Below are 25,718 nucleotides of genomic sequence, written 5' to 3' on the forward strand. Positions count from 1 at the left end.
GGCCAGGACCTACAGTTCATTGTCTTATTTATTGGATTACCTAAATCAAGATTTACGTAAGGATTTATGTGATTTCGCACATGCTTTTCTTTGTTCAGCATTTTTAGTGTCCTGTCCAAATGCAGGCAGCTTGCCTGATAACAGTGCTCATCACCATCATAGTGTATTTTTCCAAATTGCCTGAGGTTTATTTCTATGTGCAACTAGGTAGTTTTCTTCAAATGTTCTGTGTTGTCTTTTTGGTACCTCAGTAATTTTCATCTTACATTTTGCCAGAGATCAATATGTATAAATCGGCCAAGATTAGAGTCCTATGTATTCAGAAAAAGTGCTGTGAAATTTCCAAAGCAATGAAGATTTAGTATTTTATTTTTCTTCTGTGTGGGTTTCTGCCTGTGACCTTTTCTGATGTGTAAGTTACCTTGGTTCAAACACTGTAACAGGCTCCCCGGATAAGTGTTTTAGTCCCTATCCCTGGAAGTATTTAAGAAATGTGTGGACGTGGCTCTGAGGGTCACGATTTAGTGATGGGACACTGTAGGTCAGATTGCTGGTTGTTTTTGATGACCTTGTAGGTCTTTTCCAATCTTGATAGCTCTGTGAGTCATAAATGGGACCACGGAACACCTACAGAAAGCTTCTTAAACTGGTTGTTGGCACCTTGTCTTTGAGGGGTAATGCCTAAAAACGCTTCTTTGAATCTGTGTACAGATTTTGCACATTCTTGGTATGCATTCGTCATTTGAGAAATCTCTCATCACAACATACCAGGAGCATATGTGTTGTCTCAGGGCTAAAATTGAACAAGAAATAGAACAAGAGAACTGACGAAAATGATGATCTCAGGGGGGAGGAATGATGCTCAGCGGGTGTGCCGTGTAGGCCTCACGTGCCACACAGAGATGGTTCGTGCTGGTAACTCAGTGGAAGAGCAGTGCAGAAGTCCGTACCCTTAGGCTTTCCATCTTGGTTTTGGCCTCTGCCTTGGGATTTCTCAAAAGCTTTGAAATTCTGCTGAATTTCAGGTCCAGGTCTTTCTCAGAACCTCAGCCTTTGCTGCAGGTTTGCTGGTGGGCCTTCCGTACATTAAAACACCCCTTTGTGGGTTGCTGCTGGGTGTTTGAGCTTTCTTGGTTATTGCTCAGTTCCCTCAGAGCCTTTGGTGAACTCAGACAGGAGATAGACAGGATTTCGAAGTGTACTGTTGCTCTTTGGTTTAACAACATAAGAAAAGCACATTATTTAAACACCTGTGATTTCCTGACTGAAGATCTTTCACTCTTTCTCTAAGTTTCTTCCTGGGAAATGATGGAGGCTTCTTGTTTTTAGGTAGGCCCGACTTTCCCTCGTCTCTCAGATAGCTGCTGCTGCCATTTTTCCATTTAGAAGGTGTTTCCAGAGATAATCTCGTAGGCTTCCTGAGTGTAATTCTGACATTCTTAATTTATACATGTTATTTTTTGCCATTTGTCTTGCTTTGGAAATTTCCATTTCCCAAATCCCTTTAGGAGAGAGAGGAAAAACTCACTTTGTGAGGGTGATGTGGCAGAGGGGGGTGTATTTGTGGTTCAGAACTCCATAACAAATATTTTCCATTTCCTACTTAACCAAAATCTCCTTGTAGGTAAATATTGGGATTTGCTGACTGTGTGTCTATTTTAGCATCTTATATAGATTTTTCCTCTTGCAATTATCCTCATAATTGTGTGTGAAAGATGACATGAAGTCACAAATCTTAACACTACTGACCGAGTTGACATGCTTCAGAGAACAGGGAAGTGCTTTTTCTTAGTTAAATAACACCCTGTAAAAACTGATAAAAAGATTCAGTAATGGGACTGGTACTTCTCTTATTAACTTGTTCTTTGAGGGAAGAAATGCTTTTATCTATCTGTCTGTATGCCAGCCATCCCTAGTGACTTCTGGACCAGTTGAGAAATAGAGATTTTGACAATAATAAGTGTCAATGAAATTAATGGCAATGGCTTTCTAGGTGGAAGAGAGACATCTTATTGCTCCACAGTACAGAAATCGGCAGCGTGAACTTGTGAGCCTACTGAGCTTTTTTGAGTCCCCGTAGGACACAAGTTCGCAGGAAGCCAAACCACGTTAGTTCCACTGCTCACTGAGCTGCTCACTGTATTGTGCCTTGTTTTTTTGTTTTGTTTTGTGTTTTCTTTAATCAAATTATGGTTGCCTTTGCTAAAATTTTGTTGTGTTGCTAGCTTTTCTGTGTACGTTATTCTTGCCAAATACTAGAAACCACAAAGGGACTAGTGTAATAAACAAGAACAAATAAGGACAGTGTCTGAAATGCTGTTACTTGCAGATAGTTGACTTAATAACATCTGAAATAAGAATTGTTTCTGGTTTTAGTATTTATTTTAGTCACAGCTTTCTTATACCCCTATGAACTTTTCTCCCACTGGATTATCAGTAAATACAGGAAGGCTACTGCTTACTTGCAACTATTTAAGAACCACAGGCAAAAAAAGAAAGCAAAAATGAATATTTCAGGTTTAGAATGAGTTTCTATGTAGTAAGTAATGATTAAAAACCCTAAAATGAGAGCTGCTTTCAATTTTGCTTCTGTTTCTCATGAAGAAAAAAAAATAAATAAATTGAAATTGTCTTGTTCTGATAGGGAAAAAAAAAAACACCACAAGTTTCTGATTTTTCATATTCTCCCCTCTCTGATTCCCATTTTTTAAGATGATGAAATTATCATGAAGATGTTTATTTATTTAAAATGACAAATATTGGGCATCCAAAGCTAAGATTATTAAAGCAATTCAACCTGTTAATGAGGACCAGAGATTGTTCGGACTCCTCCCAAGAAGTGCCAGCAGTATGAGATTAGGTTCACTTTAGATTTCTATAAGATTAGGATCATTTTAAAATTAAGTCCTCTATTTAAAAGCTACTGAATTTCTGGTGGTCCAGCCACCTTTTTGAAACTTGGAAAATGACTTATTTAATGTGTTGTGTGCATGATTCTTGCTGCAGGATTGCTCAGATTTTTTTTTTAAGAAATGCATCTCTTTAGGCAAAATCCTTTTCTGTTCCCTTGTTCCACTGCTTTAAGACAGGTTTCTCTGTGGTAAAACGGTTTCCTTTATTACTTGTTTGTTTATATTAGTAGTGGTTTCCTTCTTAAGGTTAATTATTGTTTCAAAGAAATTGCAATTTCCTGTTCTAGTGTAGCTTGTTTTCTTTAGATTTGTTCCATGGCTGTCATGATGTCTGTAATATATTGTTCTGGAATTCTTCATGTTGTAAAGGTGCAGTAATTCTAAGTGATGATTCTTAATCTCTTTTTTTTTCTCTCTTTTTTTGAATTCTAGGTAAGAACAACTTTTGCAGTGATTTTTGCTTTCAAAGAAACTCTCTTTTGGTAAAGTATTAATCTCTTTTTCTATCATCCTTTAATAATGGTATTATTTTTTTCTGTTTTAAAGTGGGGGAAGAACAGAAAAAAATACTTGGCCACATGCTTTCCCTGCCCTTTTAAATGCTGTGATATGGTTGCTGGAAGGGAATTTAAAAATTTCAAATACATGTTTATGTTTTTGCTTAACAGTTTCCTACGTACCATGTGACAGTACAAACACACAAACAAGTTACTGTCACCTGCAGTATTTTTAAGAAGTTGGAAATATGTTTTCCTTTAGTGAAACAGAGCATTAGATTTGTATTGAATGTCTGCATTCTCAAAGACCCTGCCCAAGTTTCTTCCTAAGCTTATGTAGTAGCAGTTTCTTTATCTAAACCCCAAAAGAATGCGAAGCTAGATAACAAAGGAAATGTATCAATTAGATAAGTTAAATGCATACTGTAACTTAAATCATGATTCAACAGAGTAATTAACAGAAGTTGCAATAACAGGATTCGAGAATTGTTTTTTTAAAACACAAATATGATATGTCTTTACTGTCTAGTGCCACTAACAGGGGCTGTACTGTATTGGGCTTTTCTCTCCGCAGCCACTACTAACTGTAGATTTAGAAGCTTCCTGTTAAAAAGCTGCAATCCCAAGGAAAAAGGTCTTTCATTTAACAGGCCTAGAAACAACTTCTCATTACAAGAGAATTGGTATATTGTAGAGAGTTATGCAACTATAAATATGACTTCCTGTGCATTAGACATGTTTGCCAGTTGCTGGAAACTTGAAAAAGGAGATCTTGTCTGGTCACAATTCACAATCAACCTATGAAAGCGAGCTGAGAACAGCAGTCCATTTCTTTTATCAGGGACACTGTTGGTTCACAGTATTGCGGTTCTGTTTTTTTGTTCTTTTTCCTCTACGTATACAGTTTTAATTAATCAGTGAGAGGCCCAGGCATGAGGTAATGCTGGAAATGAATGTTTTGAATCCTGTGATTCTTAATAGAGAATTAATGGAAACAGAGGTATTGCTATCTCCTTGGTCAAAACCGTGTGTCATTTGGACAGCATCTAAAGGCAGGCTCTGGGCTGCTGTATGCATAAATTCCTTTGGGTTTAGTGTGTTTTTAGAAGACCAAAACTAAAACAAGAATTTGTGTAATTCATACTGGGAAATAAGGTCTCCTAATCTTTCAAGTTTGCTGGCGCCTGTATTGTCACAATTAAAAGAGAGAAGAGCTCTCTACATTCATCTAGTCTGATCCTTCCTATAAAGTGATGCCGATATCTCTCACTTATTATTCACACAGATTTTACATGGGTTTCAGCCACTAATAAAGTCAATGCAAGTTGTGTGAATTTTGATTTTCTCAAAGCTTAAATATGCTGTCTCATCGCCGTCCACATCAGTGAGTCCCTGCTTTAGCAAAGTAAGTTAAAAATTGACTTGAGAGTTAAAGGGTATGACCCTCCCAGGTGTTCTCTACCCATTGGCCTGACCACGTTCTTTTTCTAAGAGTACCCAGACTTTGAAGAGATTTGAGCCCTTAGATAGTGGTTGTCAGCTTCGGTGGAAGGAAGGAAATGCATGTATTCCATCTCCTCCACAAGAGCTCTTGTGCTCTTGTTCATTTGCTCTTATTCTCTGATTCACTCAGTCTTTTCCTTTCCTGTCAATCTCTTCTGCTGGTTAAAGGTTTATCACATTTGAGGTTTTGAGTCAGAGCAAAGCTTTAAGTACTGATTAAGAACATTCCACATTTCCCTGTCAGCTACACCCATCCATAGGCTCTTCCTGCTCCTGTCAAAAATGCCACGTGGTGTTATGTAATCTGCAAAGGAGCAGAAACACTGACATTGTGGCACCTGCTTTGAGCCATAAAAATGTAGAGGGGGAATTTTGCATCAGTATGTATGTGGCATGCAGAGCGCAAGTCTAGGCCACATGGATGGTCTTGCTGCGGTGCAGTTCTCTTCCCTTCCTCTACCTCTTTTTATTTATTTTTGACAGTAGCTTGGAGGCAGGGAGGAGAGTAGAATCAGGTCTGAAGAAACTGTAGGTCTCACTACCTTGAGAGGAATTTTTGCCCTGGTTTTATAGAGCTGCTATGTCATTCAGTTGAAAAGGAAAAAAGTCTATAGTCCTGCGTCTTGTGGACAGGTAGCAACGTTGCTTTCTTTCATCTGAGTTCTGTCCTGTGACTTAAAAGATCTGTGTTCCTACCAACAATCTATTTCTTCTGAAGATTTTCATTATCACAAGGCTCATAATCTGGGAATAAAATTGAAGTATGAAGTCCATATTATTTATTTTGAAATAATAAAAATTTAAGTGCGAGTATTCTGCTTTTTTGTTTTCAATGTCTTCAATTTTCCTATTCTTTTCAGAGTTTTATTCTTTAAAAATAAAACAAAAAAAGTAAAAAAGAGTTAAATATAGATGTAGATTACATCACTTGGTCTGTAGCACTTATATTTTCTAGAAAGATACAAGTTTACTGCCAAAATATGACTCAAAAGATCAATAGCAAACAATCTGTACAAGTTTACACAAGAGAACTGAAGTATTTAATTCCGTAAGCATTGTGCTTTAAAAGCACACATTGCAAAAATAGATACTTCTTTGGGAAGGCTGTTTTTTTAATTCTCACTGCTGCTTTCAGAAGTATGTCCAAATAGTTGTTACAGGGATTTTTTTCTCAAGAAATCTGTTGCTGCACACTGAGAATGTAGGGGAATTCAAATGGCTGTGGCTCCAAATGCTCACACTTAAGAGGTCAGTCACAATATTTCCATGCACTAAGACAGTCTTAAGTTTTTTAAAAATCATCATTCTTAATTTACAAGTATTTTTATTGTCACAAAGAATTCAAATGGATGTCTGAAAGATGCATTCCTGCTTAATTATATGCTGATCACAGTGGCTGTGGTCGAGGGAAGTGCATTTGCAGTGCTTTGAAAAACAATGCTTTGCAGTGCACGTGATATTTAATATGCTTTAATTAGTTTAAAATCTCATGGATTATTTTATCTAAAATCTGTGTAAGAAGTGAATGATGCCCTCTCCATGTCTGTGCCTGGTTAACGTTATACAGAAGAAAATTATTTGGATGGAATGATACTCAACCAACAGACACACCTCTGGTTATGTAAAGCCCTATTTCGTTGATTGTCAAACATTTTGCTCTTCTGGCATTGTGTTAATAATTCTTTTAATCCTTCATATGTTGGTCCGTTTAGCACCTCAAGTGTCAAAAGGGAAAGGAAAGGAGAGCTCTCTACTCTTCCCCTTTAATCCAAGACAAAAAAATATGTACAAACCTCTTAAGCTCTAGGAGGAAAAATGTACACTTTAGCGAAGGATCCCATCCCTTTGTTCAGCTCATGCTTTTTGTTAAACTCTTTGGCTCTCAGTTTAACATTATCTTCACAGTAAATGATAGTTAAAGTCTCCATGGTATTTCTAGCAGTTCCAGGGGATCCTGACCATCTTCAGATTAGCATATCTGATAGCACTGGGGGCTTTTAAGCCTTAAATGTTTGAGCATGTCATAGCTTTTAAGCTTGAGAAGAAGCACAAGTTTTAGAAAACAACTGAGAGGAGAAAAGCAGAAATTGGAGAATTAAAAGCTTGGGGTGGGAAAGAAGGGCAACTTAGGTAGTCGGGGCTTTCAGCTTTGGGCTTTTTGCCGTGTGTTCCTTAAATTTGGCACTCGCCTGTTGAGCTTGCGAGAACAACCTTCATTATTCTTAGCAGTTTACCCACCACAAAGTTTTGTTCTCCTTTTACAGAAGACTTGTCAAAATGCTATGACAACTAGCTGGTTTTAGACAAACAGAACCTGGCTCTGAAAAGACAGTAAGTCTGCAAGTCAAACATGGAGGGCAGCCATTGGCACTGGAAGAAGTAAGAAACCACAGATTGTTTTCTCATTGGATGAAGAGCTTAAAGCAACGTAAAGTTAATTGAAGAATTCCTTGAAAGTGAAGTCAGACTAAAATAAAAGCTTAGGGGTCTATAATTTACTAAATGTGAAAGCTTTGTAAGCAGTAGTGAAGCTAAAAGTTTGAAAAGAACATGTTTTAGTAAACATATCTGGCTTGTGTTACAGACTGTCCTGTTTTAATTATTTATCCAAATAATGTAGATTTGCAGTAGGATCTCTAATTAGGCACGGTTTGATTTATTGAGCTGGCCCCATATAAACCATGATGTCATGCTGTACTGCTCGAAATTACAGCTCTGCTCTTGCAGTTTCAAGATGATTATTTTTAACTTTGGAATGTTTCAGTTTTGTGCATCTTGGCTTTTGGCATTGTGAACTTAAGATGTTCTCTGCTCCCTTCCTCCTCCCTCCCCCAGATCAAAGCATTTTGCTGCAATGTAACCAGAATGAAAACCATTGAAATGGACTTCTGAACACTCTTCTCTTTAAATGTTGTTGGTAAATAAGAAGAGAGGCAAGAATATTCATGCTTGCTGTCAGGGGGGCTGAGAAATAGGTACAGTCAGGATTGAGCTGTGTTTTGCCAGGTGTCCAGATGTTGATGCCATTCCAGAGCAGAAATGTTTCATTTATGTCTTTAAAAGGTCTTAGTTTTCTTTTGATGCCATAATTGAAGAAAAGAGGGGGAAAAACAAAGGAGGATCTGCACTACCTGTTGCTGCAGGTAGTAATTATTTACCAGGAACAGGAACTCTCACACACGTGAAGTTTACTTATATGTGGTACATTTTCTGCTCGTTTCCCATTTGAATAGGGAAATTTGCCTTTAGTTAAGCCCACATCTGTTCCGAATACAAAGGGAAGGCTTTTCACAGGAGGATTTCTGCATTTCCATGCAGGGGAGGTCTCACTCTGCAGAAGTGAGCAGCATCCTCTCCTGCCAGCATCCCTCATCTGGTGCTGCAGGCAATTCACAGCAAGGTGTGGAGGAACAGAGGACTGAAAGTGAGGTCAGGGACTAGTCTGTCCTTCCAACCTCTTCCAGCATAGCGAAAAGAGACCAGGGCAAGGGAAGTCTTTAGAGTCTGTAGAGGTGTCATGGGAACTTCTGGCTAGGATAGAGGGCCTGTCAGCAAACTGGGAAGGCAGCAAGAGTAAAGGCACCGCTTGATTAGCCCTAGGGTAACGGGGTGGGAGCTGTATCTGAGAGGCAGTAGCTGTGTCAAAGCCGGTTCCATTTCTTACCAGAGCCATAAGGAGCATTTCAGAGTGGGAGGGGAAGGTGAAAATGTCTTCCTGTGAATTTTAGACAGGGAGACTTGGTGAGCTGCCCATGGTAATGATTGTAGTGTTTCAGACCCGTGTAGGTGGAGAACAGCGCGCTTGGAGTCATCATGAAGCTAAACTTCTCAGGAGGAGCCTAGATTACATAACAGCTGACTCAGTTTCTATGCTATAAATCGTGTATATAAACTGGATTGCAGCTTAAAAGACTCATAAACAGCCATGGGATTTCTTAGTTGTTTTTGAAGGGGTACTCCCAAATGAGTATCACATTTTTGAATATCATCAGTTATTGACTAGCATGCTGTTTTTAAATGTGTAAATGCTTTTAGGCCTCCTATAGCTAGAGTTTAGCTGATGAAGGTTGGAGAGAAGGCTGCTTGGAGGGGAAAGGAGTTCATGCTCTCTCCATGCTTGGTGCCTGTGAAAGTAAAGGAGTGGAAAGTATGTGCTAGTTTGCTAACAAATGGTATGTGTAGTGGGAAGATTTGCAGCCTAAGCTCAGTTTAAAAATATATATATATTCATTTGCCTGTTTTGATCTGGCAAAGTTGCCAGCTGAAAACACTTAACCATTTAGAATAAGATGAAAGCCTTAATCCTCTGAGTATTCAGCTCTCCAGTTTGCAGTCAGTACCAGGGGGTCTGTAATGTCTTAATTGTAACCTAACTTCATGTAGTTTAACATTCAGTGAGCTTCCATGTCTTGGTGATTGTAGCCCTGTGAGAAACTTTTCACAGTGGCTGAACTGTGTGAGAACAGGCAGCTTTTGGGGATGCGCAGACCACCTGTCTTGTTTAGTTCTGATGAAAGGAAGCTAAGCGGTAGATCTAAGATAATTTAAGATGAGCTGCTCATGTTTTGTCTTGCATGAACAACACGTACATGTCTTTTTCCTATCAAGCACAAAATCTGAATATAACCTCTTTTGCTGTGTGGCAATTAGATAGTTGAAGTGGATCTTGCCATGAGATTTCCGTGGACTGACTGGCTCTCATACGCTCAGTCTCATACACGGGCATTCACATGGGCTGGCTTTGTCCTCATTTTCCTTACTGGATCTGGCAATATCCTTGGTACTGAAGCAGAAGGAGACCTTCAGAACTGTATGACTGACAGGAGTTTAATTCTTTTCTTCAGACATTCCTCCACCCCCTCATTCCCACTTTCTCAGCTGCAGTTATTTCTCTTGCCTGGTTTGATCAGAACCAAAAAAGCTGAAGGAGTTCGTCTGTGCTCCCCTGTTGTACTTGGATGGAAGATGAATCTGATCACACCAGCAGTTCAGCTAGCTTAAAGAGTGTTCACCTTCCCTGTGGTGGGTGGGAAAGGGGAGACATCAGTGCTGTGGAGAAGGTGGCTCTCATAGGATGTATGGTGATGCTTGCTCTGCGTCTGGAGGATGAGAAGGCTGGTGCACACAGGCTGGCTGTAACCACAGTTTTGCTTAAGCAGAACTTTGGCTTATTATTGGTTATATCTTGAATTCAGGAGGCAATGCTGAGATGATTCACATCCATTAATTAAACCTCTAACACCATCCTGGGAGGCAAGTTTAGAGAGGAGGAAAGAGAGCTGAGTAGCCTAAAGGTGCAGGGGGAATCTGCTTCAGAGCTGAAATTAAACTTTGGCTGCAGGCATCAAGCCTCTGGAAATTCCTAAACTACTCAAGTTTCATGTCAACACTGTCCAATTACAGCACTGTAATTTAGAGTAATTTATAAATCTGTATCTGTAGTGGATAAGATTTGCATAAACCACATCCATTAACAATAAAAGAACTGCTATTGAATAATTAAGTAATGAGAAAATCACACCATCAGTAACATGATTAAACTGTCTTAGAAGGGCTATCGTGCCATTGTATCTGACTTCTCCTGAGCACTGAGGAACAGCTGGGTTGTATCAGACCGATGTCCATCTAGCTTTGTATCTTGTCTGCAGCTGTAGCCATTAGCCACGGAAAGATCGTAGGAACAGGGCGACATTCTCCTCAAATTCTGTTCTGAAATCTATCTCCAGCTTTGAATTTTGGTTTTGATGAAAAATGTGCATCTTAGTAATCCATAGTAAACTGCCTTTTCTAGCGAGCGGTATGACTAAGCACTCCCAAGCCTCCCTCATACATACACGTTATATTTGCCATCTGCTCGCAGCTTGTTGTGATATGTACTTGCATATGAGGAGTTTCTTTCACAGCAGGATGAGTTCAGCTCTCCACCATAGCCCAGAAAGCTCCAGAAATGTGGTGAAGCCAATTACTTTGTTCTTTTATCCATTTTATAGAAAAATTAGTGGTTATGGGAACGACTAAAAGACCCTTTCCTGCAGCGATTTGAAGAGAAATGAGGAAGGCCTATATAAAATGTGGAAGAGGTTCCTGTGCCTTGTGTTTTCTCCCCACAGCTCTGGAGCTGCCACTGTGCCAAAGTGAGGCCTGTCATTCCTGCTAGCATCAGGACATGCTGGCAGTGAGTGGCTTTTGCATGGATCGGAGGACATCTGATGCACTTCACTGATCTTTGAGAAAACCTTTTTTTTTGTTTCTGCTTCACAGAAGTGAGCGTTTAAAAAAGAAAAAAAAAGGAAAAAAAAAAAAAAGAACAGCAAATAGTGGCTTTATTAAAATCGAAAAAAAGAAAGTGGATAATTAAATTTAAAAAGTCATTGTGTAGGATATTAGTTACGCTTTATTATGCATGGCTGTTTTAAGTAGTTTTAAATGTTGATGGAACAAGGGAAATCAGAAAAACAGATTTCCCCTACTTTTTGTTGTGGGGCACACAGGTTAAACACCCAGCATGTTGTTCTCGGAAGAAACAGTTTTATTTTGCCTAATGTGGACATGCAGTACTAAAGCTTGCTGTTTTTATGACCGAGCGGTACTAAAATGCTGTTTATTGTCAGTCTTTTCACATCTGAATCATGTTATTTAATCCAGATTTTCTTTGAAACTCCTGCCAGACATGCAGTATGGATGAATATTTGGAGAAACCAATGGGTGTTAGGCACTCTGATGCTTTTAATTGTTTAGACTAATCATGAATTTTACACGTGGAAGGGAAATGCTTATTTCCGTTCTCTGTCTGTTTAGATTTACATGTTGAATGAAGGGTACAGCTGATTTAAAAAAAAAAAAAAGTGCTGAAAGATAATGATGGGAAATATAGTAGTCTTTTTCTCTGCTTGTGCTATGCTTTTGGGAACAATATGTGTTGAGCTGGTTTCATGCGGTGCTTTTGTAATCAATGACCATATTTCTTTGTTTTGTGTTTTTCTTTCATGCAGAGCCAGGTGAGAAAAAGAGAATAAACAAGAATAAAGAAGTGTCTGTACCCTTCTTTTACTTTTTGTAATCCCATTTTCTTAGCTTTTATTGGCATGGTTCCGTGGTCTAAAGGATAAGACTCTCAATGAAAAGTGGCCCTGTGAAAATATGAATAGTCTCAGGTGATTCCTTTAGTAGACTCTTGAAAACTTGAGTACACCTACCTTACATTAAGGACAAAATTGTGGCTAGTATGTTTCCATGTTTCCCTCTTATTTCCTACACAGTGGCTAATCATATTGCCACTTTTTTTCCACCATATGCTTGTTGTAGCTAGCATAGCTCATTGCCGTAATAAACTGCTGGCAGTAACACTGGCCAGTGTATGCTATAAAAGAGGATTTGCTTTTATCAATAAATTGTCATATGCTTACAGCTTCAGCCTTTATCTGCATTAAAGCTCTTGTTGCCCCTGCTGCTGAGTCTTGACACTTGGTATTGAGACGTTGCAGAAAAAGTTAATGCAAACTCTGCTGCTGCCTTCTCCATAGAGAGCAATAATATGAATGGAAGAAGCATTTTGCTAGGAAATAGTGGCATTTGATTTCTTTGTGTGTTCATCCAAATCTTTCTAACCAGCCCAAGGAGGACCAGAAAAACTTAACTTCTGGGTTCCTTCCAGAAGGAGAGACCTCTTCCTCCTGCAGTTAAACATCAACATCTCTGGATTTGTTGTACCCAAATCAAACACCAAGGGCTTCTCTTTCCATCTATCAAATCAAGAGTTTCTGTGCTCTTGGTTGCATCCTGACCTGATACAGGTTGTGCTTTCCCTTCTGCATCTCTCCCTTTTATGAAGAATGCTATTTTCCTTTTATACCTAACTCTGCAAAGGTGACTGAAACATGAAGAAGGGCTTTGGTACCTGGAAATTTGACTTTTAGTTATAGGAATTAAATACGGTTAAAGATGCTGCCTCTTTCCACAAACTTAGTCATGCCTGTCGCTTGTGAAATACTTCAACAACTTTTATGCGATCCTTTATTTATGAACTTCTGATTTATTGTTCTTGTTTCTAGGCCTAGCCTTTATCATGTATGCCATGAAAACCAAAGAACTTTACCCAAGAAAGAGGGGTTTAATTTCTGTTAGGAGCATATGTACCTACTCACAATTGCAAAGGTTCTCTGTTTTTGTTGTTGTTTTTTGCTTTATTTTGTTATTGTTTTTAAGTCATGGCTAGAATATAGCGTATGCTGTAATACTTTCCATTTGTAGAGCTCTCTGTTTGATAATTGCAAGCCACTCTATAAACATTTTTTGGTCTGACAGTCATTTCTCAGAGTCTGGAGCCTTCTCCATTTTTGGCGGGAATGTGGCTAAGGGATTTGTTCAAGATCACCCAGTGGATCATCTGGAGCATAGTAGTAACTTGGAACTGTACATTTTTTGCTTTTGGGATGCTTTGATTAACACATTTTTCTCTGTGTTACACAGAATGGCATGATGCAACGTACCTAGGAAATAACTAGAAAAAATCATTCAGCTGAAAGTAAAATGCCCAGAGAGTAACTTGAGAGAGTTTGGAGTAACTAATTACTAATTCCTTATATATTTTTTGCATTATGGTCATTGAGGTTAATAGATGAGCTAGATTACACTTGCTTCACTTGCTTGCAATCTTGTGAAGAGATTTCCTTTTATACCTTTGAGGCCATACATAGATACTATACTATATATTGCTTATATCTAAACTTAAGATGATTTCTCAGATTCCAGAATCAAAAATGTAAGGGTAAGAAGTTTTGATTTGTGTGCTGGTGTTTGTTTTTTTTTTTTTTTTTCTACCTATCCTCTTCCCTGTGATGCCCCAAACCTTTTCATTTTCAGTGTCAGGCCCTCCTCTGGCCCAGCTGCTTTTCTGCCTCTCTGTGCATGTACAGAGCTCAGGTATTCTAGTGGTTGTGTTGATAGCAGGATATTCCCCTAGACATGAAACATAATTTATTAGGTGGGTGGAAGTATTTAAAATGTTTCCTCACACACAGTCACCTGGGAAATACTACTGAGCGTAAAAATGCGGCTGTTCTGATATTTGCTGAATTTTCTGGTGACTGAGAAGAGCTTGAGGAGAATATTTATTTCCTGTACCATTTGCATAACATGTTAACGCCATTTGCATAACCTGTTACTGAATTTAGCATGTTACATTGATTGTGCTTTTCAGTTTCTAATAGAGATGTGGCACTTGGCAGGCTTGTAAATGATATATTAAGGTTTCTCCCAGGAGTAAACTACGCATGGTTCCAGTTAATAACACTGGTGTTCAGTAAGGAAGAGAACAGACGTGATAGTGGTTTGGGAGGCAGCTGAGGTAACATCAAGGAACATCTGGTGCAAGTTTCCCTAGCAGCTCAAGTAACTACACAGATGCTAAGTATTTTTTTCCCATATTCTGCCCAACATGTTTTCATGTTCATCACTAGCATGGACACCCCCCAGTATATGGCTTGCATTTGAATCAGAGAAAGTTTGCCTAGCAGGCGGGAAAGAATGATTGGGAAGAATTTGGAAATGCATTACTTTAAAATGCATCAGTCAATATAAGAAGGAATCTCGTAGTCGTTTCTCTTCTATCTCCTGTAATGGTTGTATGTAAGGGAGTCTGTATGACTGGTCAAGGTAAAATCCTCTGTATTTTAGCTGAGGTTGCAGGCTACTCATCTACAGCCACCTCTGAGCCATCAATCAATATACGTAGAATCTCGTAGATGAAGGGTTGTTTTTTTCATGGACCCTTTTCTACATGGAAATTTGAAGATTATTTTGCATGAAAGAATATTAGTTGGTTGCTGAGATCAGAAGGATAGAAAGAACAAGTGAACTGACTGTCCTGTCCTCCCCTCTTGTAACCAAAACACTGTCTTTTGCAGGGAATGCAACTTTGTTAAGTTCGTGACAGGAGCTGGGAATGTGATTGCACATTGACTTCCAGTAGCATCTTATCACAAATATTTTTGAAACCTTATCTTTCATCACACCTGTATGAGTCATATTAACTCACTTCATCATGGCAACAGACCGCGGACAAACACACTTAGGAGTTTCAGAGCAGCTGCTGGGCTCTTCGGGGTGCCGACAGCACAGCCGCAGATCCCAGCCTATGTGGTCAAAGCTACTTCACCCTTGGGTATTCAGTTTCCATCGAGTGCTACGTTGACAGGGAAGGGCAGTGACTCTTTTCAAAGTCTCAGGCTTTTGCTGCATTCTTCATGGCTTAAACTGGCCGTTTGAGTTGGTCGCTGTCTAAGTGAAGTCTGTGAAGAGACCACTGTGGGCTGCCTTGTGGTTAGAGCAGCAGCGGAGCTCCTTGCCAAATGTTCCCTCGACTTCGGTTGGCCTAATGAAAACTGTTGGTGGGACAAGCTAAACAGGGGTGGGATAGGGTGGGATGCCCTCTGGCACAACCAGGACGAATTACCGGAGACCATAATGGTGTTCTCATTTGAGAAAGCTCGTTTAGAGTTTTTCCAAGAATGCATAATTTCAAGTTCTCGTTGCCATGTCTCTTGGCAATCCCACCTAACGTTTGGAAGATTGGCATGAATGTCAATTCCTTTAGAGTAGGCTTAGCTTTTGTGAGTCATGAATGTGCCACTTCTTAGTTTAGCAGGTGCTAGGGACACCCATCTGTTTCTGAACAGCACGGGGGTTTCTTGCTAGTGAAGACAGTCTGCTTGGGTTGAGGAGTTTCTGTTCTTTTTATTAAATGACATTTTAGATAAGTCAGGGTACTTCAGAAATGTGCTCAGTTTTCATTCTTTCTGTGCAGACTCACCTAACTTTTCCTGTGGCATTAAGTGCAAAATTTCAAGCTCTATGGCATGTGTTTTCCACTTAACATACCTGAGAAATTTTGACTTGTTCTTTCCCCATTGCCCCCAAATGGAGCAAGAGTAAGGGACTAAAAAGTCCTTCATCTTGCTGATTACAGTTTGCAAAGTGTGACGCTACCTCTCATGGATGAATGATTTGGTGCTTTTGCTTTCTTTCTACTCTCTTCTGGTTTACGTTTTCCTGCTTTTTGTTTTCTGACTACTAATTGCGATATGTTTTTGAAACTAATATGGGGAGACAGTAATTAAAAGAAAGACTGAACTTTGATAGATGTCAGCTTTCACTTGCCAACAACTTTGGCCACATGACCAACCTTGGGAGGGGAAAGAGGGAGGCATTCCTCCCCCTGATGAATTCTTAATTATGATAGATGAGTTGCTGTATTATTATGAACACAGCCTAATGGCCATACAGCTAAATATTTACTTGATAGTTTATTTAGAACAGCTTGCTTTCTTTTTAAGCTACAGATTTCTTCGTTGTATCTTTCCTTCAACTCCTTGGTCTTCCTAAACTCATAATCTCAGTATCTGTGATGTTAAAGAAACCAGAGTTTGAGGTCAAAATTTCCATTACATAGCCAGCAAGGAATTTCAAGGAACAATGCCAAAATCACTTAAAAAAATAAATTTACAGGAAAGATGACTCATCAATCAACAATTGCAGTTCTAGAAAATAGAATTAGTTGTATATGTTCTGGATACAGAGAGAGACAAAATGCACCCGGCCTGACAGGCAGGGGGTAAATTAGAGTGATTTTTATTTGTTTCTTTGTTTCCAGAGATTTTTACCTTGGCCTGTGCTTCTTTTTCACCCTAGAAGGAGGAGTCCAAGTAGCACACAACCTAATGTTGCAGGAATCATGCCGCCTCAGAGCTACAGCTATCTAGCAAAAAGAAAAAGGGTTTCCGGCTTATTGAGGCTCGCTCTCGTCAGCCAGGCAGCAGAAAGACAAGGGGAACAATCTCCTCCGGTGTTTAACATCTCTTACAACTGTAAGAAATGTGAAGTGAGGCCACCCGAGAGAGCAAAAATGCAGCATTTTATGCTTGGTGGAGGTAATAAGCTTCTGCTTTAGAAGGCAGTACTGTAAGGATGAGAAAGAGGTGATAAAGGCTAGTTTCCTTCCTCCTAAAATACTGAGTAAACAGCATGCAGGAGTGAAAGTCCTGTGAAGGAAACCTACTGAGCTGTGGCAGAGTCTCTGGGGAGCCTGGAGCTGGCCTGCTCTTGCTGACAGTTCATGCAATGTCCAGCCACTGGTGGTGAAGGCATGTATCTGGGGCTTCTTGTCTTCTGCCTCGAGCTGCACAATTTTTCTGCTGGGTTAACTTTACATGAGGAAGAGGAGTAATGAGTGCTGGGACCTCAAGGGTATGGTGCTGGAGGAGGCTCTGCCACATGCCATAGCGGTTTGTTTTTTTGGTAGCCCTGTTTGCTTATTTGTCTTAACAGGTGGAAGGGAAGGGAAGAGAGGGGAAGAAATGGTGTAACCACTCACTGTACCTCTCACAGATAGTAGACTGGGTGGCTTGTAAGTCTGTGTGCCTCTCCCTGCCACTAGCCGTTGTGGTTCTGTCAGGCTTTCCTCCTCATGAGGTGCTTCAGAAGAACAGCTACCAATTAAAGGTGTGACTTCAGACTGCATCACTTTGGCCTTAGAATGAATGCATCTGCGATTGTAATTCTTTGTAAGTAGGAAGCACGTTCTTGTAGTCTTCAAACTATATGTTGTTTATGCTTGTACACAAGTAACCTTGTAGTACCAGCCTTTTGAAATGGGATGTGGACTGCAAGCAAACCCTGCTTGCCCCTGCCTGCCATGTTTTACTGCGTTTCAGCTTGATGCTTCAATATATCATATGTCTGATGATGTTATAGCATATTTTATCTCACTTCATGTACTGAAGCAGATAATGTTTACAAGCACATACACCACTGCTCATTTCTTCTAGAGTCTAAACCTGACAGGGGCACCGGGGCATCTTCTTTGTCAGCCTCTTCCCTCAGGGAAGAGGGCCTGCATGCTTCAGGTAAAGGCTTGAACTTCTCAAACTCGATAATTTTGAAAATACTTATTAGAAACTGCTGAGACACCTCTGGATAGAGGCCCTATCATCTGAATGTTCCCTGGTTCCTACTGTCCCTTCAGCTGCATTGCCAGCACAAGGCCATGCAGTGAAGGGAGCTCTGTGCCATGGCTGGTTCGGGAGCCTGGCCCCTCACCAGGGGAGAGCTCAGCACATTGGGAAGCAGCTCACGTTAGCTTAAGGTGAGTGGGGGCAGCAGCGATGGGGCTGGAGAGACCTTCTGAGGGTTAAATTGAAGTGCTGAAGAAAGCAATGCATCCCCTCATCTGCTTCCCTTCTGCTTAGGTTTTGTTCCTTCATAGCTTGGATTTTCATTTATTTATTTATTTATTTATTTTAATGTAAGTGCAGAGAATTGGGTCATGGATGACACATTTGAGTGATGTCCACAATACTTCCAGCGTTCAGAGCATAATACAAGACCCATCTCTCAACTTCACCTTGCCCTCAAGGATGATAATGAAACAAGACCAAAACAGTTTCTCCCTCTCTTCCTCAAGAAGTATTTTCTTTTATCCTTGAAGGTTGGAGAGCCTAGCAACTATCTGTCTGTTTTATTTTCCTTAAGATGCTGTGATACCATGGTGATGAGTTATTAATAAAACTCCAGGCAGATGGAGAGAGCTTTTAACTGAGAAACTTCTTGGGTGTTTTTTCTTTTTTTCCTTCTTCTTTTTTTTTTCTTTCCATGCATCCAAGAATAACCATATATGAGCAAATGTCATGATTTGGTCTTTGGGGTAAAGAGTAGCTGAGCATTTAGCATAAAAATACAACTTAATCTGCAAATAAATCAGAGCAGACTTTTTGCTTAAATGTTAAAATACCACTGAAGTTTATGGAAGAGCAAATAATTGTAAAGCACTGCATGCATTATTTTAAATACATGAACATAATGAATTAGGTCTGAGATTTTTTGGGGGACTGTTGCATTTCTGAGCATACTAAGAGCTATTATAAGCGCAGTAACAGAGTTTCCCATACAGCACTGTGCTCTGTTTCAGTGGCACTGACTCAAAACTCTGTAAGTCTTTATACTAATGTGCAATAATCTCTATAACAGTGACACTAATCCCTTCTTCTAATGTGGAACTTGAATTTAAAAATCTGTGAAATATAGCTTTAAAGCAGCTTTTGGGACTTATTAATTTGCAAAGCCTCCACCAGTCATCCATACAAATGGGAACGAACGTCTTTCTAAAAACAGAGCAAAGGGGTAGTTACATTTAGGAAAAACTGTGCAGCTTTGACAGTTATGTCTGTTTTTTGTTTGTTTGTTGTTTTTTTCTTTTTTTTTCTTTTTTAAAAGTGTGAATGGCATTAATTGCATAACACAAGCATCAACTTTGGTTAACAAATGCTGCCAAATTTTTATGTTCTCCTACACAAACGATGCATACTGACTCCGTCGTCTGATTTTAATGCACTAGGCTCATCATCAGTCAGTTTGCAGTATGCTTAAGCTACTGCTAAAGGTTTGGGGTGATAATGTCTTACATGGCAGCATTACAAAGCTTCCTGAAGTTCTGATTGATCAGCTGCTCAGATGCCAGTGGAAAAAAAGCAGACATCTCCACAAATGTTGAAAGCTGGACAGAAGATTTCTTTTTAATATTTGACTTATTAATTTCAGATGAAACTGGTAGTTATTAAACTGCTAGGCTCTTAAAAGCCTCCAAATGCTTTGACTTCAGAAAAATTTCTTTCCCTGTTTTGTGGTCTCGACCAGGAATTGAACTGTGGCAGTGAAACTCCCCAGCTGAATGGGTGAGACGGAGGACGTAAGACAAACCATGCCATGCATTTGGTATGTCTGTAGCACATGATGCCTTAGGTAATGCTGTGTCCTAATACACTTCGCACGCATTGTACAACACCAAGAGAGATTGTCTTTGCCTAGTACTTTCTTTGAATAAGGTAAAGCCCTGGTTAGAAATCTGCAGCTAATGTGTGAGGGTTTGTCCAGGCACCTACCTAATCGGCACAGGGAGAGCATCTAGGTGATATTGGCCTCTTCAGTCCCATTGAAATTCCATGGGATTTAGATGTTTAACTCATGTAGGAAATTCTGAAAGCGTTACACATGACACATAACCTCATTTCCCCCCTTTCCTCTTTACCCTCCAGTATATATGATAATCCATGTCCTTTCAATGGAATCCATTTTATTCTGTAATCTAAAAATTGCCTTCAAACTAATAACAAATGATCAAAGCACACTGAAGAACTAAGTGCAAAATTTACATGACCTCCTAACTGAGGTATTTGTAAAATATAGGTGAAGTGTTGAGAACTGCCGTGACATTTTATTCCATACGGGCATGTAAGTGATTTTATAAAGAATTCCAGCAGAGTGAAACAACCACCAGTCTTTCTGCTGTGGGCGTGAGGTACTTATTTTTTTTTTCCTGCCAAGAATTCTTCTTCCAAGTGGAAATTATTTTATTTTTTGTCATTTTGGGGTTGCTGGTGGTTGGGGTTTTTTAAACAAATAAACAAAGGAGCAAAGCAAGATGTTCCTTGTGGAAAATATGCTATTATTCTCCAAAGAAGCCTTTTTAGTAGAGAAACACTAGAAAAAGGGACATCCTTGATGAAGCAATGGTCAGGGAAGCTAGAGGAAGAAGTACATTATATAAAATGTTTTGCTGTCACTGGAGCAATGATTCCCTTCTGCTTGTGAGGTTTTACCAACTAATAGGATAAAATGTTTCTGACTTAACAAACCATCTCTTCTTGAATATCCTTTACCTTTGAGAAAATTTTTGTCTAGGTTTACCTGCAGCTCTGGCCATGGTGCTTTTGGGTCTGGCAGCATTGTGATAAAGAAATGGCAATGAGCTATTTAAAAAATGTGATTTTCTTGTCTGTATTTAATGTTGGAGTTCTCATGCGTGTGGGACTGGGCTCTGTTCCTCGTGCATGGTGTTCTGCTGGGACTCCCTTGTATATGTTTTATTGCAGAGAGCCACACCGTCATCTTGTTTTACCATAGGGAAAGGGAAAACATGTCTCTCAGCAGCCAACTAAGTGTACTTGTGGCTTTTAGGAATATACAAGAGGGTCTGTTGCTACTGTTTATTATTTCTATTTGTGCAGTGCCAGAGGGACCTCACTCGTGAGCTGTGATGCTAAACAGGGAACTTTATTCAAGCAGGAGAAAGATGATTTCTTCTTGAGAGAGCCTGACTCATACTGCAGTATAAAGCTGTGCAGAAATACCTCACCTAGTTTTGAACGAGCTTCCTGCAACACTGGAAATACAAGTGTGCTAGCGCTGTCCTTGGGTATGTTGTGCTTGTGTGCTCCGTATGTGTAGATATGCTACAAAATCTCAGGGATTTAGCACTATATTGGGCTTGCAGATACCCTCAGTGAGACGGCAAGAGAGTACAGGGGATGAAGTACAGAAGTACTGAAGTACAGAAGCACAGAGTACAGAAGGATGCAGACAGATGGGGAATTTATAGGAGCAGCTAGAGGTAAAATAAGCTTTGGTTAGGGTGGGGGCAGTGGTATTTCCTATGGATTTAGGCTTAGGATTTTTCTTCCCTCAAAGTAAATGCTCCTAGGAGAAGCCATACACCTGGCAAAACAGGAAGTAAAGAGTGATTTGAGGAGGTCAAGCATCACACCCAAGAATCAAAGCTCTGAGCTGACCATGGTATGGCTGAGAAGTTCTTCCCACACACCTTAATGATGTGAATTTGGTGTACAGGTAGAGGCAGAAACCCTCTGGAAAAACAGCTTGGTGATAAGAGCTGGAATATTTTTTCCTACGACTCATTAGTTCTCCAGTTTACGAATTGCTTCACCATATTTGGGATCCTGGACGCTTATTGCCTGATAAGGAAAAGTTGTTACTATTTATAATTTGGGTTTTATTACTCAGACTGCTGTGATGTCTAAGTGCTTCTGTAAGAAGGAATGTAATATAGAAGATAATGTAAACTCCAAATCTAATGAGGGAATTGCAACAGACAGAGTTGTGTGTGTGTGCTTTGCAGGCTGTGTTTTGTGCTGTTCATTTTAAATTTCTGTTCAGGTAACCAAAAAAACATCAACTCTGTGGTAGAAAGTCATTTACTAAAGGCGTCCTGATGAAAACGCTGATGAAATTTCAATGCTAATGCAAGTGCACAAATGAACTTTTAAGGTAATCAAGGAAGTAGTGCCTTCATTAATTTGATAGAGATGTTAGGCAACTTTCTTAAAGGTGTCTCGTGCAGTTTGAACTGTACTGGACTAAAGTTCATTGGATATAGGATGGCTTAAGGATTACTAAGTATTAAGTAAGGATTACTTTTGTTTCTTGGCCGTCTCTTCCATCACTTGCTGCAAAGTTTGGAAAAGCTACATGACTCCTCTCACAGCACTGTTGATTTCTTTTACAAAGAGCAGAAGCTGCTCTACCTTCACCTTTTACATTGTACTGGTGGGCAGTGAATTCCAAATGCAAACCTTTATTTAATTTTTGCCAACATGACAAACGGACATTGCACATAAAAGAAAGAGCCATTGCATATGGCTCCTGGTACAAAGAGTATTACAGTAACAGAAATGCCCTGGTCATAAATTGATGTGAATGGTAACCATGTGTCTCTGAATGCCTCCTGTTTCTCATTCAAGTTAAATGTTACCCTATCAATACTTGCCAGATCTCTTGCACTCTCATGTCTCTGCAATATTTTTAAGCCTTTTGATGCCTTGCAGTTTTTGAAGTAGTCATATTATTTTTAAGATCCTTAAATTAGGTCATAACAAAAATATTTCTATTTATCTAATCCATTTCCCTATGTTCATGGACCACTTGGTGTACTGGAGCATGTAATAAAGTAGAGAGACTTAAGTGGCTTACTTCAGGATGAGAGGAAAATGTTTTGAAAATCACAAGTTTCCTTTAAAAAATGAAGCTTTGTCAACTGACTGAGATGTGATAGGAGCGGCTGAGAATGATTAAACTTCCTTGCAGGGGGGAAGATTTGTAGGATACAGAGCTCATGAGTCACTAGTTCAATTTTTTTTGACCACAAAAAAAAAAAAAAAAAAAAAAGAAAAAAAAAAAAAGACCAGGAAGGAAAAAGAAGCAGTCAGTCATTTCTATAGCTGGCGAATGCTGTGTGTCTTGGGTGAAGTAAGTGTTGTGGTCCCATTTCAGTTTTCCAGGTGCTTTTGTCCATTTTGGGTTGGAATCCTGAAGGCATTCAGTCGTCACCTTTCATGGAGAGAATGCAGGGATTTTGTACTTAACCAGCCAGACTGTCATCATGAGAGGTATTGGATCTCTTGGCCAAAAGCATGAGCTCACCTCCCTTACTGCTTGCAACTGTCCTCTTGTACATGGTGAGGATCCTGCTCGGGTGAGTGAGAGCAAACAGTAGCTCCCTCATCGCTTTTTTTGGAGGCTGTAGGCACACTGAGGGCACAGCTCTGAATCCAGGTACAAGCTTTTGAAGGAGTGCTTTGCCCTGGAGTGACTCTCTGCTTAGCATCACCTGTGTATTAGCTATTTAGCTAATAACTTTTACTCCCAGCTAGATGCTTCTGACTTCTCTTTCAAGTTGGGTTCACTCCAAACAGTGGGTAGATTGGAGCCCACTGTTCCTAAATAAAGATCTTGTTAGGAGGCAGTGAACTGGTGAAGCATTTTGTCTGGATCCTGCTTATTTCTGAATAAGCAGTACTTTATCAAACAAAGCCCAACTGTACTGTTAATCTATTAAAAGCACCCACTAGTTTTACCAAGGGGAAGGAAAAAAAAAAAAAAAAAAAGGTCTGCTGGAATCACATAATCTTCTGAAATGTCTCAAAACGATTCAAGCACTGGCAGCCAGCATAAAGCCTCTGCCTGATCCTAATCTCCAGAGTGCAACAGGCATCACTGCCTAACTATTTTCAGCCAATTCTGGGTTCTGCACATCTAAAACTAGAATAAAACAATCATAAAACCATCATAACTCTGCATTGCTTTGCTTTCCAACTCCATCAGTCACAACATCCCCGTCCTCCTGTCTTTTTTTTTTTTTTTTTTGACACTTTCAGTTCTTTAGAATGAAATCAGGTATTTCAGCCCTGGTAGGTTTGATTTTGTTTTGTTTTGTTAAGATTGCAACACTCTTCTTGACGGAGAAAACTGACAATATCCTGTTTTTTTGCAGGCATTTGACTCCTACCTGTACTGATCTTGTGCTTAAATAAGCAGCTGCTTCAATAACCTCTCTCTTCATATTCCTAATTCCTATATACCTGTCAAAATTTGAGAACAGAACTGAATGTGTTCTGGAAGCTTTTGTGGGATTAATCCTGGAGTTGGTGATCTCCATCTCCCATGGGCTATATAGCTCAGGCTTGCCATGCATCTCTGCTCTGTCAACTTTGTTTTTCTGTTTTGTTTTTCTCAGCCCTCCAAGTTCCCAACTTTGCCAGTCTTCTCTTGTACTTGTATTTTAATGGCTTGGTGGTGGGTTGTTATTGGTAGCTCTTGTTTGTCCAGTGCTTCTTCTCAGCCTTTAAGTTAGTGAGCTGGCGTCCCTAACACTGCTTGTGAACTATAGGTTTCTTTCCCTATCAGAAAAAAGGATTTTAAATATGAATTGCAGCCTCCATAACTTCCGTCTAGAGAATAAGTGAAGGTTACATTAGGTCAGCTTTCATTTATGCCAGGAGCAGAACACGTAGTCCTTTAATTCTTTGTCATTAGAGTTGGCACAGAATAGGTAAAGCTGCCTCTTTAATATGTGGGTAGAGAATAAGAAGAGGGAAGTCTACTGCCATTTTTTTCATTTTGAATATAGGAAGATGCATTTATCCATAAGGAAAAATAGGAAAAGATGCGTGAACACCTTTTCAGCCTGAAGAAGAGAATGCTGTGGGGAGACCTTATTGCAGATTTTCAATAAGGTAAAGGAGGCTTATGAAATAGATGGAGGGCCACTTTTTACTCTGATAGATAATGATAAGACAAGGGGCAATGGTTTTAAACTAAAGGAAGGGAGATTTAGATTAGATGTTAGGAGGAAATTCTTCACTCAGAGGGCAGTGAGGCCCTGGCCCAGGCTGCCCAGAGAAGCTGTGGATGCCCCATCCCTGGAGGTGCTCAAGGCCAGGCTGGATGGGGCTTTGGGCAGCCTGGGCTGGTGGGAGGTGTCCCTGCCCATGGCACCGGGGTTGGAACTGGATAGGCTTTAAAGTCCTTTCCAACATGAGCTTTTCTATGATTATTTGAACACAGGAGAGAAATAAAGGAGTCCTTGAGAGTGAGAGAAAGAAAATTTTTAGCTTACATTGCGTGGCTCAATAGTACTGGGCATGAAAGCACAGAAAACTTAGAATCAGAAAATTATATAATGGTTTGGGTTGGAAGGGACCTTAACAAAAGAATCTCCCTGACACAGAATCCCTCCCCAGCTTTTCTGCAGGACCCCCTTTAGGTATTAGGAGGCTGCTACAAGATCTCCCCGGAGTCCTCTTCTTCAGGCTGAACAACCCCAACTCCCTCTGCCTATTTTTATTTTTTTTTTCTGAGTCAGAAAAATCAGTCTTTTGTGGATAGGGTTCCCAAGAGCTGGGTTTGGAGGGAAATGTTGAGACAAAGCAGTCAGCCATCCTATCCACATCTTCTTCTGCATTTGTATGAATTGTTGTCCCTTTTGCTTTCATCTAAAAACATTTTTGTGCCTTTTTTTTTTTTTTTTTTTTTAATCTCTTTGCCAGCCTTTAATATAAACCCACAGAATCGAAACAGTCTAGAATTGGTGCTTCATCCACCTGGTTCAAATTAGGCTGTTTGCATCACTTAAATACGTTTTCAAGGCTTTACTATTATAATTACATTTGAGTGCTTATAA

General features: G+C 39.7%; 2 protein-coding genes across 4 annotated transcripts in view; one reads left to right on the forward strand and one right to left on the reverse strand.

Moving 5' to 3' along the window:
• CMSS1 (cms1 ribosomal small subunit homolog) overlaps positions 1-25,718 on the forward strand; it is a 235,150-nt gene that overhangs the window by 117,724 nt on the left and 91,708 nt on the right. Inside the window, exon 2 of one of the 2 annotated variants that reach the window (XM_084522890.1) lies at positions 23,030-23,145. The exons of the other annotated variant lie outside the window; for it this stretch is intronic. Within the exon in view, the coding sequence (XP_084379016.1) occupies positions 23,139-23,145 (7 nt within the window). The 5' untranslated portion in view covers positions 23,030-23,138. The remainder of the gene's footprint in view (positions 1-23,029; positions 23,146-25,718) is intronic. 2 annotated transcript variants of the gene reach the window in all.
• Positions 1-25,718, reverse strand: part of FILIP1L (filamin A interacting protein 1 like) — a 201,119-nt gene that overhangs the window by 115,885 nt on the left and 59,516 nt on the right. The window lies entirely within an intron of this gene.

The sequence above is a fragment of the Aythya ferina genome, assembly GCF_964211825.1.
Source record: "Aythya ferina genome assembly, chromosome: 1".
NCBI lineage: Eukaryota > Metazoa > Chordata > Aves > Anseriformes > Anatidae > Aythya > Aythya ferina.